The 21,693-nt window shown below is 40.9% G+C and overlaps 1 protein-coding gene across 1 annotated transcript in view; it reads right to left on the bottom strand.

Moving 5' to 3' along the window:
* The window catches only part of DNAH6 (dynein axonemal heavy chain 6), a 283,738-nt gene that overhangs the window by 161,783 nt on the left and 100,262 nt on the right, over positions 1-21,693 (bottom strand). The window contains exons 24-33 of the mRNA XM_027555566.1: positions 21,036-21,255; positions 17,574-17,738; positions 17,377-17,490; positions 15,127-15,252; positions 14,886-15,041; positions 14,017-14,178; positions 7,098-7,235; positions 5,729-5,896; positions 3,667-3,815; positions 1,580-1,687 (exon numbers count right to left, since the gene is read on the bottom strand). Of these exons, the coding sequence (XP_027411367.1) occupies positions 1,580-1,687; positions 3,667-3,815; positions 5,729-5,896; positions 7,098-7,235; positions 14,017-14,178; positions 14,886-15,041; positions 15,127-15,252; positions 17,377-17,490; positions 17,574-17,738; positions 21,036-21,255 (1,506 nt within the window). The remainder of the gene's footprint in view (positions 1-1,579; positions 1,688-3,666; positions 3,816-5,728; positions 5,897-7,097; positions 7,236-14,016; positions 14,179-14,885; positions 15,042-15,126; positions 15,253-17,376; positions 17,491-17,573; positions 17,739-21,035; positions 21,256-21,693) is intronic.

Consider the following 21,693-nt stretch of genomic DNA (forward strand, 5'->3'; position numbering starts at 1 on the left):
AGAGCAAGGGAAAAATACAAGAAGAAAATATAAGAGGTGAATTTATAGTATTATGTTAAGAAAGTCTATCTCAAAAAGATAAAAATTCTATAACTTTAAAAAAGTTGATAAAGTGAAAAAATAAAAACACACAAGGAAAAATCAAACTTCTGTGAGGTAAGAGGCTTGAAACGTAACTTAGAGTGAATTATATACTTAGAGAAATATTTCCAATGTTTTACCAGATAAAGTTCATGATTTCTCACAAATTGCTAAGTAAAAGAGTACAATAGAATAATGCTCTAAGAATAATAAATATAAATGACTAATAAACAGAAGAAATGATGCTCAGTGGTACTAACAGAATAATGTATATAAAATAGGCTACTATTTTGGTATTTTTCTCTAAAACATATAAAAGGAAATGCATATTTTCATAAATCTGTATCTATAAATATAAAATGCCTTTGGAGGATGTACTGATAGGATCTATCTAAATTGAAAATGTTCATACCCCATGATCTCAGGAATGTACTTCCTAGAATCTCACTTATAGCAATATCATAAGTGAGCGATCATTAATATATAGGAATTTTCATCACTGTGTTCTGCCAAAAGTGCAAAGACACATATTCCGGCAATCAGGGGATCTGATGGTGGACAAAGACAAAGAGTATCCCCAGTCAGGTCATAAATAGACATCCCAGGATGACAGATGTGTATGACTGAAGGTCGTTTTTGTTTTTAGGAGATTTATACTCTGGCAGAATTTTGAAATGAATTAGTGATAGAGGTATAGAAAAGTTGGTGAAGGCATAAAAAACAAAAATTAAGATAAATAATAAATGCAGGAAAAATAAGAAGCAAGGTACTTTAATAACAAGGGAAAGACAGCTCAGCTTTGGGTAATATTTATATCTCTAAAATAAATTACGGAAATCCTGTATATTTAGCTCTGGTTATATTGTCACATGACTACCCAGAGAGGAGGGGTTGGTGGGCAGAGAAGTGTGTCCATATCTTCGTCTCTCTGTTAGTAACTTAATAACATCTAAAACTGAAAAGTCATGAAATGACACAAATGTGGTACCAAAAGATATGGACAGAAATAGGAAAATGAAAGGATGAATAGATGAATTAAAAAGTTATTGTCTTTAGGAAGCGGGAGTTGTAAAGGGCAGGAAACTATTGTCTTCCCTGAGAGTAACTTAAAACAGCATTTCATTTTTAAAACCACATACATATATGACTTGAATAAACATAAAACTCAGTAATGAAAGTAGAAATAGATAAAAGCAATCACATTTGTGTTGAGACCCCGATCTACTTCTTTTGAGTCTGGAACTTCTCTTAGGTCAGGAATTTGTAACCAAATGCTAATTTGCATAGCAGGCAGCTTGAGGGTCAATAAGTTGAAAAAAAATAAATGATTGGATTGATGCTAAAACTTTAGTATTTTTTTTTTAAACTAGCATTTTAAAATTGCAATAAATATCTCTAGAAAAGATAATACCTTACTAGAGACTGACATGTTTGAAGATAAACTATCCTTTACCTCTACATAGTAGTTATGCTTTCTCTATAACACCTAGACATTTACCTGAATAGAATAGCGTCATCTGTTAGGAATTTTGGCAAGTTAGAGTCCCGCAAAGCTCTTATCAACACCACATCTTCACTGAGGTCTGGGTTCTCTCTTTTTAAAGACCTAAATTTAAAGGAATAATTCAGATGACGTTGTAAATACATAATGTTGAACATGATTTTCTAAATCTCTGGGCTGGGGATTCTGCTTGCAGAAAGCTGTGGAGGGCACCCCACTGCCGATTCCTACTGGAAGGATGAGACCATTTTCCCTGGCATGCCCAGGATCCATCTCCAAAACAACACATGGACAAGTCAAGCACAGGCTGCTTTGCCTTGAGGAGAATGATAGGAACATTTTCTCAAGGACCTCCTATCAATCCAGACTTTATTCAACCTGAATTTATAGTTCTCTGAATACATTATGATGGTTCAGATCCCTGTCACTTTCTTTTCTCTTATCCCAGAATGGTTTTTTCCTGGGTCTCATTTTTCCTTCAAAACCCAGCTCAATCATTCCCTCTTCTAGAAAGTTCCCTCCACCCCCACCTCAGGGAACCCCAGGGCACAGCACTATGGTTCCCCTCACACACTAACTAGTCTAATCTACATGACTGCTCATTTGTCTGTCTTGCCCCTGGGTTGCAGTCATGTTCTCTGAGTACAAGCATGTCTGAACTTCTCAGTATCCTTCTTCCTTCAATGGCAATCCTGTAGAGAGTAGAAATATTGTATCTGAGAGGTTGAAGGAATGAACAGAGGGTGGAAAGGCAGGGTGATTTGTGCAGAAGCCAGGGGTATGGGAGGCAGGCAGAAGGGGCCCTATGTGAATAGAATCTAAGCCAGAGAGTCATTGCCTGATAGGAAGGAGCAGATGAAAGACAGATTCCCTGAGAGACTCTGGACAAGTTGGGGGGTTCCAGAGGTAGGGGTGTCAAGAGGTTATAAAGAGAGAAGCTAAGGCCTTAAGAGAAAAGGCTCTTGCTCTACTAGCTTTCCAGATGGTGCTAGGGGTAAACAATCTGCTTGCCAATGCAGGAGATGTGAGAGGTGGGTTCGATCCCTGGGTTGGGAAGATCCACTGGAGAAAGAAATGGCAACCCGCTCCAGTATTCTTGCCTGGAGAATCCCATGGACATGGCAGGCTAACCCTGGCAGGCTACAGTCTGTAGGGTCACAGAGTTGGACATGACTGAAAGCGACTTAGCATGTGTGCATGCCACTAGAAACTAGTAAGAAGCTCAGCATTGGACCAGACTGTAATGACAGAGAAGGGGATCAAGGACATAAGCTTGTACTGAAGATAAAACTGAAGTTTCTCTGAATGCTTTAGGCTTTGTCAGTTGATGGGGATGACTTAATTGTGTATGTGCATAACAAAGTGAATGCCTTATCAGTTGGCTCAGATAGTAAAGAATCTACCTGTAATGCAGGAGACCTGGGCTCAATCCCTGAGTTGGGGAGATTCCCTGGAGAAGGGAATGGCAACCCACTCGAGTATTCTGGCCTGGAGAATCCCATGGACAGAGAAGCCTGGTAGGCTACTGTCCATGGGGTCACAAAGAGTTGGACATGACTCAGTGACCTTCACTTTCACTTTCATATCCTGGCTCATGGTGGTTAAGCCTTTAATATGCTGAAACCCATTATACTGGATGCATTCAGGTGAAAAAAAATGCTAGCCAAAGCTTAATGGCAGCTATGTTGGTTCTCACAGGGAAGAACTCTTGTGAGATGAAGAGAGATGCCCTTTCACTGTGGCAGGGGGTGTGTCAAGGTAAGAATGATAACAGTGGCAGCTAACACTTATTAATCATGTTGCTGGGAAAGACTGAAGGCAAAAGAAGAGGACAACAGAGGATGATATGGTAAGATAGCATCAGCGACTCAATGGACATGAATTTGAGCAAACTCCAGGAGACAGCGGAGGACTGGGAAGACTGGTGTGCTGCAGTCCATGGGGTCGCAAAGAGTTGAACATGACTTAGCCACTGAACAACAACAACATGTTGCTTTAAGAGCCATCTGTGAATTACTCATGAAATGTATGAGTAATGCATGACACAGTTTGGAACTCAACTCTTGCCCACTTTGGTTTCTTACCCGGCCATGACCAGTACGGACTTTACAGCTCTCATGCCAAAGTCATAGTGATCCTGCTGAGAGAGCTGTTCACTGCAAAGCTTATACATCTGGGTCATTTTTCTTGCTAATATTTTACTGGATTCAAATCCTTCAGAATATAGAATTACCTAGAATGGAAAAATATAATGCAATGCCTGATTATATTATACTGATAACACAGTAGCATAATACCAATGCATTCAAAATCTAGTTAAGATATTAGATCTCTCCAAGCGGTTGTTGTTGTGTCCAGTCTCTCAGTTGTGCCCAATTCTTTGCAACCCCATGGACTGAAGCATGCCAGGCTTTCCTGTCCTTCACCATCTCCCGGAGCTTGCTCAAACTCATGCCCATTGAGTCGGTGATGCCATCCAACCATCTGGTCCTCTGTCGTCCCCTTCTCCTCCTGCCTTCAAGCTTTCCCAACATCAGGGTCTTTTCCAATGAGTCAGTCCTTCACATCAGGTGGCCAAAGTATTGGAGCTTCAGCATCAGTCCTTCCAATGAACATTCAGGATTTATTTCCTTTAGGACTGACTGGTTTGATCTTGCTGTCCATGGGAGTCTCAAGATTCTTCTCCAGCACAATTCAGAAACATCAATTCTTTGGCACTCAGACTTCTTTATGGTCCGACTCTCACATCTGTACATGACTATGGAAAAACCATAGCTTTGACTATAAGGACCTTTGTTGACAAAGTAATGTCTCTACTTTTTAATATGCTGTCTAGGTTTGTCACTGCTTTTCTTCCAAGGAGCCAGTGTCTTTTAATTTCACGGCTGCAGTCACCATCTGCAGTGATTCTAGAGCCCCCCAAAATAAAGTCAGCCACTGTTTCCACTATTTCCCTATCTATTTGCCATGAAGTGATGGGACCGGATGCTATGATCTTAGTTTTTTTAATGTTGAGTTTTAAGCCAGTTTTTTCACTCTTTTTTCACTTCATCAAGAGGCTCTTTAGTTCTTTTTCACTTTCTGCTGTAAGAGTGGTGTGGGATATTACATTGGGATGTGTGTCTTAGCTGCTCAGCACCCCATCTTACCCACAGGTGTGCTGCAAGACTCATGAGACGCTGTAGGCATTATATTAATACTATTAAAAGTTGTAATTTTTCTAATGATAGGATTTGGCATGGTCTATTCTTAGGCAGTTACTTTTACTTCATTTAGAGGAAAATTTTAAATTAGCTGTTGTCAGAAATTTACTAGCAGTGGGAGTAATATGTGCTTTCTGAGAAACTCCATTCTAAAAGAGGTGCTGTCCCTTGTGAACTGTAGCATTGAGCATGAAGGGCCTTCCAGAGTCTTGAAAATATCCTACATCTTGGTCTTGGTGATCACACAGGTGAATACATATGTAAGGATTCACTCAGTTGTACGCTTATGATCTGTGCACTTTACTATATGTAAATTATACCTCAGTAAAAAGTGTCAAGAAAAATACATATAAGATTTAAATACACTGGTTATTAGCTAGTATGAAGAAACAAACAAACAAAAAAACCGGTTTAAACAGAAAGGTTCCTAGATAGATAGAGAAGAAACAAATACAATCATAATTAGCTTATTAATGATGGCTATCTTTTTTACTGTATTGATAAAACTAGAAACAAATCACTGTCTTTCATCATTAGTGATTGGTATTGTTTCTACTCAACACCTCTTGACTCTAATTAAAAAAATAATGCAGCAAGAGAAGTGAGAATAATATAGTCTTTTTAGGATAATCTAGACATTTTAATTCCTAGAGACAAACTGATAAATTCCAATGAAATGGTTAATTAAGTTCATTTATTTATTCCAGTTTTCAGGGCTTACAATATTCCAGATGGCAAACTGGACTTTGGGGATACAGCAGTTACACACACACACACAACATTCTAAGTGGTAACAATCATATCTACATACTTAAGAGGAAACAATACTGTATAACCTTGGCCAGAGTACATTCATAATGGAAACTTTCTATCATGATAGAAATCAAATACTAAATAAAAGAAACAAGTTTAAAGTTTTGCTGCTTTATAATGTGAAGCTCACCTCTGCAATCAAGGCATAATTTGGAACCATCATTGCAAAGGGTCTAAATAGGGCTTTCAAATTATCTGGCAACTCAGTTCTGCCTGCATATCCAGGATTCATTGTGATGAAGGCTGCACAAGTCATAACCAACTTTATTTCTCGCCCTTCAAACATGAATCTAGAGAGCTGTTGAAAAGAAAGAGAAGATATAAGTTAACACTTTGCCATATATTTGTAAATTCTTCCCCATAATTATTTCTCGAGTACAAAACTTGTGTGACGTGCATTCAAGCAAAAACTACTGAATTCTATTGTTGGGAATGTTTTCCTCCTGCTTTTGTCCTACTCACTCTCCCTCTCTTCTGGGCTTAGTATTTCCTGCTGTCTGCCTCCTTGCCCCTGCCTTGCCCCAGGTGTTTCCTCCTTCTTGGCCCAGTCATAATAAAATAAATGAATAAATAATAACTAAAATAAAATAATTAAAAAAATCAAACAACTCGCAAGGTTCTGGTTTGTACCAGCTGAATACCCGCCTGCCCTTTGGTGCCCTCATGACCATAATTTTGCAAGGTCAACACAACAGAATGGTGGGGGGCTTGGTCCTACCCTTCACTGCCATCACCTTCCCGGTACAAAATCCTTCTCCAGGAACATGTTCAAAGGGGCTAAAACAAATTTTAAATACTGAAGCCACCCTAATATCTTCATCTGTCCCTACACTCCTTGGCTTTTCCAGTCCAGTGACTTCTGGAGAGTCAAGACCCCTTTGGGTCCCCCAGGACTCCTCTCTCATTTTTTTTTACCAGCAACAGGCTGAGACTAGGGGCTGTGAGGAAGGCAGTAGAGCCCAAAAGAGGCAGAGTTAGAGAAACAGAGCAGAGAAATCAATGTCAAAGGCAAGAAGAAGAAAAATAAGAGGAAAATAAGAGGCGGAGGACAGAAGAACAAGGGAGTACAAGCATGCATGTGTGTGTGTTGGGGGAGCAAAGAATAAGAGGGTTCCATGAGGGCACAGACTGAGTCTCACCAACTCTATATCCCTAGGTCCCAGCACAGTGTCTGCCATACAGTTGTTTATTGTGTTGCCTGGATGAGCAATTAATTCACCCAGCTCAGTTCCACTGCTGCATTCACCAATGACATTGGAAACATGGGCTAGAAAGGCTGAAGTTAGCACTGCCCTTCTTAAAATACAACATGATGTAAGTTCGTTATGAACTTCTTCTTGTTCTTTAGTTGCTAAGTTGCGTCTGACTCTTTTGTGACTCCATGGACTGTAGCCCACCGGGCTCTTCTGTCCATGATATGTTCTAGGCAAGAATACTACAAACTTAAGAAACATGATATCTACAGACTAGAAACATGATATCTATGCCCAACCCCTTACCTTTGCAGCTTTGGCATTCCTGATGGTAATGAGCTGCTGAGCAATGACAGACAAAACTTCTATGTCAATCCGATTAAATTCATCAAAGCAGCACCAGGCTCCTGACTGTGCCAGACCACTGAAGAAGCGCCCCATCATCTGAAATCAAAACAATGCCACTCAGCTCTGTACTGTAGAGTTGAACTCCTGCCAAAGTTAAATTCTGAGCTGAGGTATTAAAAAGACAAGAGGTGGTATCTGCAAACAAGCAATAGGTTTGTGTGACTCCTGGGCCATGGCAGAAGTTAACATCTTTTTCTTAGAGGAAATATGTTTTTGCCGCTCTCTGAATGATTTGAAACTTATTTTTATTTTTAGATAAAATGACAATCTGACCTACTTTTTCATAATCCTCATTCATCTATGTAAATACAGGTTCTCAAAGAAACTGACACACAGAATAGACACACTTAATTACTTAAGAAAACCTTGAAAACTTTGCTGATGGAAATTTTCATCATCTTTACCAGGTACTACACATGGCAGGCAACATGCAGGAACAACTGAGCAGAAGCACAGTCACTTGAGCTTCAGTTATGTCTGACTCTGTGCAGACCCCATGGACCGTAGCCCGCCAGGCTCCTCTGTCCATGGGATTCTCCAGGCAAGGATACCGGAGTGGACTGCTGTGGAAGATCCTCCTCCAGGGGATCTTCCTGATCCAGGGATTGAACCCACATCTCTTACATCTTCTGCGTTGGTAGGCAGCTTCTTTACTACTAGTGCCACGTGGGAAGCCCATACACAGGGTAATGTAATGGTGGTTAATTTCTTCTACAGCAGAATCCTAGTGGTTCAGGAGAGTGAATACATACCTGTGGCTATCTACAGAGGAAAGTTCCTTTAGAGATTTGAATTTGGGGTTAAGCATTAGTACAAATATTGCATCATACCATATCTATATCTCTTTGAAAATAGAGCTAATGGCTTTTTTGTTTCAAGGTGGTCAATTGAGCACATAGGGATAACATCCCTTTCTCTGAAATGACCATGTATGAAAGACAGAACTCTCTCCATTTCTGTGTCTGCATTTGTACCTGCGCCTACCCGATAAAAATATAATGGAAAGGAAAACCAGCAGCAGAAAGAAAGTTTTGAAAAAATATCCTGGAAGATGGAAAGTTCATAAATACTGATTACTCAGCTGAGAAAGGCAGAATTCAGCCCAAGCCAGAAGGAAGGAAGAACTACCTACCCTTCAGGAAGGTCTCCAAGAAACTCTGAACCCATCAGCAATACATGCAAGGAAAGCAGAGAAGGTCCCAGGGCAATCCTTGGAAATTAGTCAAAGGTGAGTACTTGCAGTGATCAGGTTTGTGGGCCCTGCCTTTCTCTGTGCTTCTCTTTCCTCATTCCAAGTAGACTAAACAGGGTTCTTGAGGCTGGCATTACTGAATTTTCCCTCCAGAATAATACCCAAGGACTACTTTGTTGAGAAAGGGGGAGATCTGTCTTTGGGAGACATTAGGAGATACTGGGAGAAGATATTAGGCTTGGGAGAAAACGAAAGTAGAGAAAAGAAAAGACAGATAACTTCAGACCTCCACATTACTCAACTGAGAGTCAAAAGGACAGACGGCTCCATCCATGAGTGAAACCCACTGAATTCTACTACTGTAGAAAAAAATCCTTGTTATTTTGGTATTTATAAAAGGTTTCTGGCTTCCTGGCTGCCCATGCCCACACACTCTATGGGGAAGCCTGCCAGCCAAATATCTTACATTCTCACAGAGATCACAGGAGCTCTTTCATTGAAAGCAGGGGTGAAACAAGTTATTCTAAATGATCAACTCAGTCCCCTATCCATGCTTATGAACTAAAAAGTAAAGATTAACAGACATTTAAGAAAAATCAACATCAAGAAAGAGAGAAGAAAAATAAACAAAATAAGCAACTCTGAAGAAAATGGAGGTGATTTGGGGGACAAAACAAAAAATGTAAAAATTTAAATGGAATCCTCAGAGAGATTTTAGAGGAAATTACATTACTATAGTATAAAACAAGATGTTCTAAAAAAAAAAAAAAAAAAGAGCCAGAGATAAGAAACAATCCTTGGAACTTAATTATAATACAGCCTAGATTACAAAAATGAAATAGATGGACTGAACAATGGAACAACTAAAGACCAAGCTGGCATTCTTTTTTGGCTGAGCAGCTTGTAGGATCTTAAATCCCCAACCAAGGGACAGAGGACAGAAAGCTCACAATGATGTTGGTCATCCAGTCACAACCTGCTCATGGAAGAGCTTTTGATGGTATACAAGGACTGATGGGCAACAGGAGACAAAAAGAAGAAAATGAAATGTGTCTCCATCAGAGTGATGTTACACAGTCTGTACCATCTCTGTTGACCACCTGAAGTTACTACCTGCTGAAGTGAGCATAAGAAGTAGGACTCCAAGAAGGGGGAAAAGACATTTTTCAATAAAGGTGGGTTCCTCCAGCTCTCTCTCTTAGAATCACTTAATTTTACTATTTTTAAAAGGGACTTAATTTTATTCCCTAGGCTGTTTTAGCATGACATACAGGTTCCCCTAGTTTCAGAACTCAAGGCTAATATATTTGGGGCACACTGGAAGCTCTTTCCCTTCATGCATGCCTCATAAAAGTCCACAAAAGGACTAATGTCTAATGTCAGTAACTGCTTCTGTTGTCAGCTACTTCTGTGTGGGAACTGACAGCTGGTTTGTCCTTCTCTTGTTTCTGCTCCTGGAAGAGGCATCCACATCCACCTGCCCTACTGGGATGGACGAGGTGGAGGTGGCACAATGTCTCCTTCACACTGAGAAGTCTTTCTCCTCCCCCATGTTTGACTGGGAAGTTGGGAAGTTGCCAGGAATGAGCTTTGTCTTTTTTCTGAAGGTCCTCTACACCAGTGGTCCCCAATCTTTTTGGCACAAGAGATGGATTTAGTAGAAGACAATTTTTCCACATATTGGGGAGGGGAGATGGTTTCAGGACAATTCAAACACATTGCATTTATTGTACACTTAATTTCTAATCTAATGCCACTGCTGGTCTGACAGGAGGTACCAGTCCATGGCCCAAAGGTTGAGGATCTCTGCTCCACACCCTTCAGGGGATATACAACTCTCCAAATTAGATATTAACATGCTATGGGCATGCCAAACCACCTGACCTGCCTCTTGAGAAACCTGTATGTAGGTCAGGAAGCAACAGTTAGAACTGGACATAGAACAACAGACTGGTTCCAAATAGGAAAAGGAGTACATCAAGGCTATATATTGTCACCCTGCTTATTTAACTTATATGCAGAGTACATCATGAGAAACACTGGGCTGGAGGAAGCACAAGCTGGAATCAAGATGGCCAGGAGAAATATCAATAACCTCAGATATGCAGATGATACCACCCTTATGGCAGAAAGTGAAGAGGAGCTAAAGAGCCTCTTGAGGAAAGTGAAAGAAGAGAGTGAAAAAGTTGGCTTAAAGCTCAACATTCAGAAAACTAAGATCATGGCATCTGGTTCCATCACTTCATGGCAAATAGATGGGGAAACAGTGGAAACAGTGGCTGACTTTATTTGGGGGGGGCTCCAAAATCACTTTAGATGGTGACTGCAGCCATGAAATTAAAAGACGCTTACTCCTTGGAAGGAAAGTTATGACCAACCTAGACAGCATATTAAAAAGCAGAGACATTACTTTGCCAACAAAGGTCCGTCTAGTTAAGGTTATGGTTTTTCCAGTGGTCATGTATGGATGTGAGAGTTGGACTATAAAGAAAGCTGAGTGCCAAAGAATTGGTGCTTTTGAACTGTGGTGTTGGAGAAGACTCTTGAAAGTCCCTTGGACTGCAAGGAAATCCAACCAGTCCATCCTAAAGGAGATCAGTCCTAGGTGTTCATTGGAAGGAATGATGCTGAAGGTGAAACTCCAATACTTTGGCCACCTGATGTGAAGAGCTGACTCTTTGGAAAAGACCCTGATGCTGGGAGGGATTGGGGGCAGGAGGAGAAGGGCACGACAGAGGATGAGATGGTTGGATGGCATCATCAACTCGATGGACATGGATCCCGGTGAACTCTGGGAGTTGGTGATGGACAGGGAGGTCTGGTGTGCTGCGGTTCATGGGGTCACAAAGAGTCGGACATGACTGAGCAACTGAACTGAACTGAACTGATGCTAAAACAGCAGTTTCTAAAGTGTCATCTGGGGACCCCTGCAAGTCCCAGAGTTTCTTTTAGGGGGTCTGTGAGGTCAAAGGACTCATTATAATGCTAAAATGTTATTTGCCTTTTCAGTCTCATTCTCTCAGGAGAGAACAGAGTTTGTTTTTCTCAGTATTTTGTTTCAGTTTCCACATCACAAATAATCTTTAAGAAACTGCCACTTGTCAAGTTTTGGTATAGTTTCAAAGAAGAATATCAGCAATTATCTGAAGAAGCTATTAACCTATTCCTCTCTTTTAGTGTGTATATCTGTGTAAGGCTAGATTTCTCTTCAAATACTTCATTCAAAATAACATATCTCAAAAGATTTGATGCAGAAGCAGATATTCTCCCATAGGGAATCTGGCCATATTCCATTATACCAAACAAGAGATTTAAAAATATATAAAATATTGTCACTTTTCTCACTAAAGTTTTTGTTTTGAAAAATGGTTATTTTTCTCAAAATGTCTGTTTATGCTAACATGTAATAATTTATTATGGTTATTTTAAAACAGATAAATATTTAAGATGCATCAATTTTAACTTATAACATGGAAAATATCAACAGGTATAACCCATACATATAAACAAAAATTCTTTGGAGGTCTCAGTAATTTTTTTTTTCTTTTTTTTCTCAACTGTGCTGTGGCTATTATTGTTTTTGCATTTCTTGGGGCTGGCATGGGCTATGTATTGATTTCAAGGTCACTAATGGCCGTGTGGAATAGAAGAAGCTTTTGTGGCCAGACTGAATCCAGGCTGGGAATTGCATGACTAACCATTCTTGAGACATTGTTTGCTGAGATCATCAAAGTGGGTATTATTTTTTGATAAACATTCTGTCTCCAGTCTTCCTGTGGCTATAGGTGGGGTACAGTTGGGAGAGCAGTCTGGACAGAGCTGGGGACCCCCCAAGAGCCTGAATATTTAACAACAAAAAGGTTTCTTCCTGGTGTAGCAGGTCCTTGGGTAAGTATTTGGACCCAACACTCATATGAATGCAAACTTTCCTCAATGTCACCCAGACAGTGGTCCCTTCAGGACTATTTCATACATACCATATGGGCATGCATGGTCTCTAGAGCCCTCTAGGCTTATGTAAAAAGTGTTTCGGAAAACCACCTCACTCCACACCCTAAGTTAGCAGATGTCCCACACTCTGAAGATTCTGTGCAGTGTCCACAATAATTTTTAAGAGTGTAAAAAGGTCCTGTGATCAAAAAGTTTGAGAACTACTCAATGAAAAAATCTTTCCCTGAATTCTCACCTCCTATGGATTTCTTTTTTTTTTTTTTTACATTTTATTTTATTTTTAAACTTTACAATATTGTATTAGTTTTGCCAAATATCTAAATGAATCCGCCACAGGTATACCTGTGTTCCCCATCCTGAACCCTCCTCCCTCCTCCCTCCCCATACCCTCCCTCTGGGTCGTCCCAGTGCACCAGCCCCAAGCATCCAGTATCGTGCATCGAACCTGGACTGGCATCTCGTTTCATACATGATATTATACATGTTTCAATGCCATTCTCCCAAATCTCCCCACCCTCTCCCTCTCCCACAGAGTCCATAAGATGGATCTATACATCAGTGTCTCTTTTGCTGTCTCATACACAGAGTTATTGTTACCATCTTTCTAAATTCCATATATATGCGTTAGTATACTGTATTGGTGTTTTTCTTCCTGGCTTACTTCACTCTGTATAATAGGTTCCAGTTTCATCCATCTCATTAGAACTGATTCAAATGTATTTTTTTTAATGGCTGAGTAATACTCCATTGTGTATATGTACCACAGCTTTCTTATCCATTCATCTGCTGATGGGTATCTAGGTTGCTTCCATGTCCTGGCTATTATAAACAGTGCTGCGATGAACATTGGGTACACGTGTCTCATTTCATTTTTAATACACAACTCTGAATTGCTCATCTCTCTTTTAATATTAATTTATTTATTTGGCTACAGTGGATCTTAGTTGCAGCATGTGGGGTCTAGTTCTCTGACCAGGGATCAAACCCAGGGCCCCTTGCATTGGGAGTACAGAATCTTAGTCCCTGGACCACTAGGGAAGTCCCTACTCTTCTCTTCCTGTAAGCTTATTCCTTGTTCCTAGATTTCCCTGCTATTGTGTTTTATACCTCATTTTTACCACCATTTGACAAATCCGGGCCTTGATTCCTACCTGACCCACCCAGATTGCCTTGTGTTGACTAGTCTCCCTTGCTCTATTTATTCCACTTTAATCATTCCTGGCCCCACTCAGTTCAGTTCAGTTGCTCAGTCGTGTCCGACTCTTTGCGACCCCATGAATTGCAGCACGCCAGACCTCCCTGTTCATCACCAACTCCCAGAGTTCACTCAAACTCACGTCCATCGAGTCGGTGATGCCATCCAGCCATCTCATTCTCTGTCGTCCCCTTCTCCTCCTGCCCCCAAGCCCTCCCAGCATCAGAGTCTTTTCCAATGAGTCAACTCTTTGCATGAAGTGGCCAAAGTATTGGAGTTTCAGCTTTAGCATCAGTCCTTCCAATGAACACCCAGGACTGATCTCCTTTAGAATGGACTGGTTGGACCTCCTTCTGGCCCCACCAGTTTTCCCCAGTTTGCTATCACCCCTTTTTCTCCTCCTTTTTCTGTGTCACAGTGCAAACAGAGAAAGCCACAATGAAGCACTTAATGTTAGCGTTTATACGCCAAGACTGTACCTTGTAGTCCAAACCATCAGAGCAGTTAAAGACCACACACTGGATGGCAAGGGCTTTTGCAAGGTCTTTGGTGGTCTCTGTTTTCCCAGTTCCAGCAGGACCGGCTGGTGCACCTCCCAGGTCCAGCTGCAAAGCCCCCATGAGGCAAAGGTAGCAGCGATCCTGAAGAAATGGATAAATTGTCATTATTGAAGGGAACTGACACTGGCCACAAATTTGTAAGTACTTTCTATAGCAGGAGGGTTGTTATTTATTTTTTAAAATATATTTTTAAGTGGAGGATAATTGCTTTACAATGTCGTGTTGGTTTCTGCTGTACAACAATGTGAATTACTCATAACTATATATATACATATCTCCTCCTTCTTGAGCCTCCCTCTCACCCGCCTCCTCATCCCATCCTTCCCCATCTAGATCATCACAGAGCAACAATTTGAGTTCCCTGTGCTATACAGCAGCTTCCCACTAGCTATCTGTTTTACATTCAGTAAAATGTACGTCAATGCTACTTTCTCAATTCATCCCACCCTTTCTTCCCTCCCTGTGTTCACAAGTCCATTCTCTACATCTGCTTCTCTATTCCTGCCCTGCAAGTAGGTTCATTGGTACCATTTTCTTCTAGATGCTATATATGTTCATTAATATGTAATATTTGTTTTTCTCTTTCTGACTTGCTTCACTCATGAAAGGTTCTACAGCAACTGAAACATACTAAAAAATTCAGGCACATGATCAAATAGAGTAAATAAATCTCTGCAATATGAAGATGTATTCACAGCAAATTCTTTCAAGGTTTAATCTTAGAAATGTTTCAGAACTATTATGATGGGGAAAAAAAACAGTCATGAACCTAACGGTCAGTAACTTACCGTGAGAGGAGTAATAACTAATCTTGGGCATGCACCTAAATACTCATAGCCATAGGTGTACTGAGAGAGCGCCATCCTCGCCACACAATTGTCCAGGTCTACATCCCAGTAATAGCGCAGCTGTCTCTGCCAGTCAAAGGAGTCAACTACCTGCACCTGCAGAAGTGATGACAATGATACACTTGGTAGATGCATTCATTTTAGAAAGAAACATATGATTTTATTTGAATGAAACAATTACCTTGGCTTGAACAAGTTCAGTGACTATGTCTCTTGCATGTACATCAATAGTAATTAAGGCAGTTATGATGTTTCTGTGTAATTTAGGAAGGATGCCTCGGACTATTGCAGCCAGGGCATTTAATCTCTACAAATGAAAAAAAATATGATCATTAATTTTCAAAAATCAGTTTACATGTATATCTTTTTACTACTAGGTTTGGAATATATATTTGCCAGAATTATCTATATAACTAAGTATCTATAAAATTAGATAGTTTTAGGACTTCCCTGAAGGTCCAGTGTTTAACATTCTGGGATTCCAATGCAAGGGGCACAGGTTCAATCCCCGGTTGGGGAACTAAGATCCCATATGTCATGTGGCATGGCCAAGAAAATATAACATAAAATAAAATAAAGATGACAAATTTATTAATATTTAAAAAATTAAACAGTTTTGACAAATGGCAATTCCAAATTTCATAAAAATCTGTAATTCTGTGACCAAATACTACAACAATTTAACTTTTTTGATTCCAATAAGACTTCTATGAAATACATACTAGATTTACCCCCATTTCACATGAGAGGAAACTGAAGGTCAGAGAGGGTAAGTAAACTGGTGGCCGTCACAGTCAATAAAGTGGCAAAAATGAGACTCAGGTAGACATTTGCCTTGAGGAAAGCTCTTAACCATCCTGTGATGATGTCTCCAGAGAAGACTATTCTCAAAAATTAAATGTGATTAAGGTAGTGCTTCTCATTTATAGGGCTAGGTTCTTTTATTTTTGGATATTCATAAAACTCAGGCATTTTAACCAAGCCAATGGCTGATTAACCAAAAGCATTCATGTTAAGTCATTAAATCTTTTTCAAAGAAGGGCAGTGACTCTGAAAACCTTGACTGGCTGAATTTTCACTCAGGCTCATCCTGATCAAGGGTCACCTCTGTAAAGAGATCAGTGGGACTTTCCTTAGTGTCTTCTCTCTGGAGCTCTCTGAGGTGAAATTCTATTGAGAACCTTCTAAGAGAGTTTTATTTCAAGGAAGCTGTTTCCTCCTTTTTCTGTTTTAAGCGTGATTTTCTAAAAAAAATTATTTTGGCCATGCCATGCAGAATGCAGGATCTCAGTTCCCCAACCAGGAATCAAATCCGTGCCCTCTGCAGTGCAAGAGCAGAGTCCTAACCACTGGAGCACCAGAAAATTCCCCTAAGGGTGAGTCTTTAAAAATGCAACATTGCTTGGAAGTAGAATTGAATTTGGAGTTGAAGATCTGGCCCTGCTGTAAGCTGCAATTTTTAAGGATAGCTCAAAAATTTGTGTAGAATGCTATTTAATTAATTCAATCTTATGGCTTTACTTATCATTGCCTAAGGGTTCTATAAAACAGTAGAAAAGCATGTGTTGGGCTGAAGAACAGAAATGGCACAAATCCTGTGGTTTTCCTGGATCAAATCAACTTCTGGGAGAGACATCAGGATCCAGTATACCATTTCTCCTTAAAGGTGGCAAACCCTGATAATCCTGACATTTTTCCTTTTGAATTTCTTTTTTTCCTTCTATTGTTAAAAGTATTCATATAAATATGGCAATGTGGGACACCTGGGTTTGATCCCTGGGTTGGGAAGATCACCTGGAGGAGGGCATGGCAACCCACTCTGGTATTCTTGCCTGGAGAATCCCCATGGACAGAGGAGCCTGGACAGCTGCAGTCCATGGGTTCACAAGGAGTCAGACACGACTATGCGACTGACCACACACATAAATACTATGCAAACATCAAGGGAGTATTGCTGAGAAAACTTGAACAGAGAGTTTTTGTGAGCACCCCAAATCTTTGGATGTCATCTCAGAGCCTTACAAATTTTTTTTAAACAGTTAAAAGCCATTCAGTTTTATTAATTAATATATATTTATTTCATACATAGTTGAAATAGAGCCTTTTACAATTCATTCTGTGATCCTTGATTAAAATACAGATTACAGGCCTTCAGAAACATTTTTTTATGTGACATAATGATGTAATGACACTTCATGATTTCTATGATTTACAAAACGGAGGCTAATCATTTAGTTAAGTAATGTTTATGACTTCTCTCGTCGATATTAGAAAGATGCAGAAAGATTTTAGTAACCTGTCACTGTTTTATCCTTAGGAGAAGAGCCTTACAATTTCCGAAGTAATGAACTTGTATCAACCACGCCCATAAGAGCCACTGGGACCATCTTGCCCAGCGATACGTCTGATATTGACCTGCCCGTAATCTCACCTCAAAGTTCACTTTTTCAAAATCTTCCAGGGCCTCTAAGTGATTCCCCTCTTCTTTTTCCAAACACTCCGTCAAATCGCGGCACCACATGATTTGAGAAACGGTCAGGATCACCTGCAGGGAAACACCCTCCTTCAGTGTGGGCTTCCTCTCAGCCGAGTAAGATGCAGCGGCGGAGACTGAAAGGAGCCTGTTACCTGAGAAGGGTGGCCTGCGACCACCCACACTGTTCTCTGTTTCCCCAGATAGTCCGCGATGGCGGCTTTGCACAGGCGGCGCAGAGACGTGAACATGGCTTCCTCCACTTTGCCCAGCCACTCCTCCACGTTGCCTCGGGCCTTTAGGCCTTTCCCCAGGCTCACCTGGGAGGTAATCAGAGAGGTGATAACATCCTCCATACATCCCTAACAGAATCCTGAGCTCGGTAAACACGGCAGCGTGGCCACAGACACTGAAACTTTCTATTGATATTCCACTCTCACTTTACCCACTTCTACTTAAAAAAAAAAAAAAACTGTTTGGCTATGCCTCATGCAGAATTTTTAGTTGTGGCACGTGGGATCTAGTTCCCTGACCAGCGATCAAACTCAGGCCCCCTGCATTGGGAGCATGGAGTGTTAGCTAAGGAACCTCTAGGGAAGTACCTACCCACCTCTGCTGCTGCTGCTAAGTCACTTCAGTTGTGTCTGACTCCGTGCGACCCCATAGACCGCAGCTCACCAGGCTCCCCCGTCCCTGGGATTCTCCAGGCAAGAACACTGGAGTGGGTTGCCATTTCCTCCTCCAATGCATGAAAGTGAAAAGTGAAAGTGAAGTTGCTCAGTCGTGTCCGACTCTTCGCGATCCCATGGGACTGCGGCCTACCAAGCTTCTCCATCCATGGAATTTTTCAGGCAAGAGTACTGGAGTGGGGTGCCATTGCCTTCTCCGCTACCCACCTATACTTAGTGGGTTATTTCACGGCTTCCCTTTGGGGCCACCTCTTGGAAAGAGGAGCTGTGTGTGTGTGTGTATGTGACTCAGTTATGTGGAAAGAGGAGCCGTGTGTGTGTGTGTGTGTGTGTGTGTGTGTGACTCAGTTGTGTGGAAAGAGGAGCCGTGTGTGTGTGTGTGACTCAGTTGTGTGGAAAGAGAAGCCGTGTGTGTGTGTGTATATGTGTGTCACTCAGTTGTGTCCAACTCTTTGCTCAGTTGTATCTTACCCACAAGGCTCCTCTGTCTTTGGAATTCTCCAGGTAAGAATACTGGAGTGGCTTGCCATGCCCTCATCCAGGGGATCTTCCTGACCCAGGGATGGAATATGGTCTGCATTGCAGGCAGATTTTTTACTGTCTGATCTACCAGGAAAGCCCAAAGAAGAGTTTATGTGTGCTAAACGAATTCCTCCACTTTCTTTGCCTACCTGCTGCCATATGATTTTTGGCTCCAACCATTCCTCTAAACCTGGTCAGGTTATTAAGGTGATCAGGTGGGTGCGTGCTCAGTAGTGTCTGACTCTTCGGATCCAAGCAGACTGCAGCCTGCCAGACTTCTCTGTCCATGGAATTTTCTAGGCAAGCATACTGGAGTGGGTTGCTATTTCCTACTCCAGGGTATCTTCCCAATCCAGGGATCAAACCTGCGTCTCCTGCATTGGCAGGTGGATTCTTTACCACTGAGCCACCTGGGAAGCCCCTAAAGTAACCAGTGTTCTCCCAATTGTTCACTCCAATTGACACTTTTCAGTCCTTTTCACATTTATTTCTTGGACTTTCAATGACCTGCTGCTGCTGCTACTGCTGCTGTTGCTAAGTCGCTTCAGTTGTGTCCGACTCTGTGTGACCCCGTAGACAGCAGCCCACCAGGCTCCACCATCCCTGGGATTCTCCAGGCAAGAACACTGGAGTGGGTTGCCATTTCCTTCTCCAATGCATGAAAGTGAAAAGTGAAAGTGAAGTCGCTCAGTAGTGTCCGACTCTTCTTGATCCCATGGACTGCAGCCTACCAGGTTCCTCCGTCCATGGGATTTTCCAGGCAAGAGTACTGGAGTGGGTTGACTGCCTTGCTTATCTGGGCTCCAGAATCTGCTCACTTCTTCTACCCTCGCTTTACATGTCCTGTCTTCCCTAAATCCTGGCAGATTTAGGGGTCTTTCCTCTTTAATCTGCACTAGTGATGAGCAAAGTCTTTTGCCAGAGAATCAATTTAGGTCAAGTAAAAAAATTTATTGAGGTCTACTTGATTTACAATATTCTATAAGTTTCAGGAATACAACATAATGATTCAATATTTTTATAGATTCTACTTCATTTAAAGTTATTACTTTAATGGTTATACTGCCCTGTGCTGTACAATATTTCCTTGTTATTTATTTTATATGTGGTATTAGTAGTGTGTATCTCTTAATCCCCTACCCCTATAATACCCTACCCTCCTTGACTCTTCCCACTAGTAACTAATTTGTTTTCTATATATGTGAATCTGTTTCTGTTTTGTTATATTTACTAGTTTGTATTATTTTTTAGATCCCCTATTAAGGGAAAATATACAATATTTGTCTTTGTTTATTTCCCTTGGCATAAAACCCTCCAGGTCCACGTATATTGTTGCAAATGGTAAAGTTTTATACTTTTTTATGGATGAGTAATATCCCATTACTCTGAATGGCATTACTGATGCAATGGACATGAACTTGGGCAAACTCTAGGAGATGTTGAGGAACTGGGAGGCCTGATGTGCTGCAGTCCATGGGGTCACAAAGAGTTGGACTGGACTTGGCAACTGAACAACAACAACGATATATATACATATATATTCACATCTTCTTAACTATCCATCTGTTGGTGGGCACTTAGTTTGCATCCATGTCTTGGCTATTGTAAACAATGCTGCTATGAACATAGGGGTGTCTGTATAGTACAAGTAAAATGCCTATGGGTTCTTACTGATCCCATAGATATACTACTGTGTTCTAACTGGATTAAAATCCTTGGCATTTCCCTGAGTGACTTGTCTGCTCTCCATCTTCCTTGGCTGCCTCTGTGTGTGTGTCTGTCTGTGTGTGATTCTCCTCTGTGATGTCACTTGGTTCCCCATAGTCTGCTAGTGCATTCACTTGGTTGATGCCTACTGTATTCCAGGTACTGTGCAGAGCCTAGGAGACACTGCAGTCAAACAGTGACAACTAATACTTCATAGCACCCGCTTGGTACTATTCTAAAGTAATGTACATACAGGAACACCTGAAAAATCCCCAGCAACTCATTAATTGGGCACTATTACTAATCCTCATTTTATAGCTGAGATTAAAGATTGGGAGTGGAATCCAGGTGACCAGGCAGTAGAACCAGCTCTTATCTAGGCTACTCCTTTGCTCCTTGTGGAGAGTTAAGACTTGGCTCCAGTTCTTTCCACCCTGTTTCCAAGAACAGAGCACACACCTCTGTTATTACATTTAGTATGGGACTTTTCAGTTGTTTGACTATGTCTCTGCTGGACTTTGAATTCTTTGAGGGCAAGAATTTAATCATGGTTATTTTTGAAATTGTTGAGCCAGCCCAAGACCAGGGCATGTAGCACTTTGTGAATGCTTAGCATGCTGATGAATAAAATCTCCATTCTCCAACCCTGGAAGAGTAACAAAGTTTACCCATAAAGAATTATTAACAAGAATACCTTACCCTTTCTCCCTCTGGTGATAGCATCGCTAAAATATCATTAGTGTAAACCTTTTCTGGCTCTGCATCCATTCCAGGAATTTTTCCCTCAGTAGGAGGCAGGAGAGCAAATTCAAGCTTTGAAATGGAGTCGAAGCATTTCCTTAAGTGAGGCTGCACAGCTTGGGGATTTCGTGTCTGGGCCAAAATCTCCAAGAGCTCATCATTTGACAAGAAGTAAAATCTAGATTAAAGAATATACTTAAAATGTAACTTGAAATTGAAGCAAAACCTTATATAGGCATGATAGATGAATCCCTTGCCCACATCTCTTCCCCATCCACTGATTTCCTGGACCTATTGGTTTTAGGTTTCTGGGGAAGCCACACATCTCTAAATATGATTATTATAAAGATTAGTGTGGCTGCATCTCAAGCGTCTGGAGTTAGTGCCTGGTACATAAAAGGTAGAGATTTTTCATAAAATTTGTAAAAATGCTAGCACTTGCTATGATACTGATTTGGTCACATGTCTGTTACTTGGCTTTGAGCTCCTAAAGTGAAGGTATATTATTTGTTTTCCCTGGAATTCAGCCTTGTACCTCATATATACCTGGTATTCAATACATAATTTGTTGACTAAATGAATGTGTGGTTGCTGGAAACTTATTTGATTCTGTGAC

This window comes from Bos indicus x Bos taurus, chromosome 11 (genome assembly GCF_003369695.1).
Source record: "Bos indicus x Bos taurus breed Angus x Brahman F1 hybrid chromosome 11, Bos_hybrid_MaternalHap_v2.0, whole genome shotgun sequence".
Taxonomy (NCBI): Eukaryota; Metazoa; Chordata; class Mammalia; order Artiodactyla; family Bovidae; genus Bos; species Bos indicus x Bos taurus.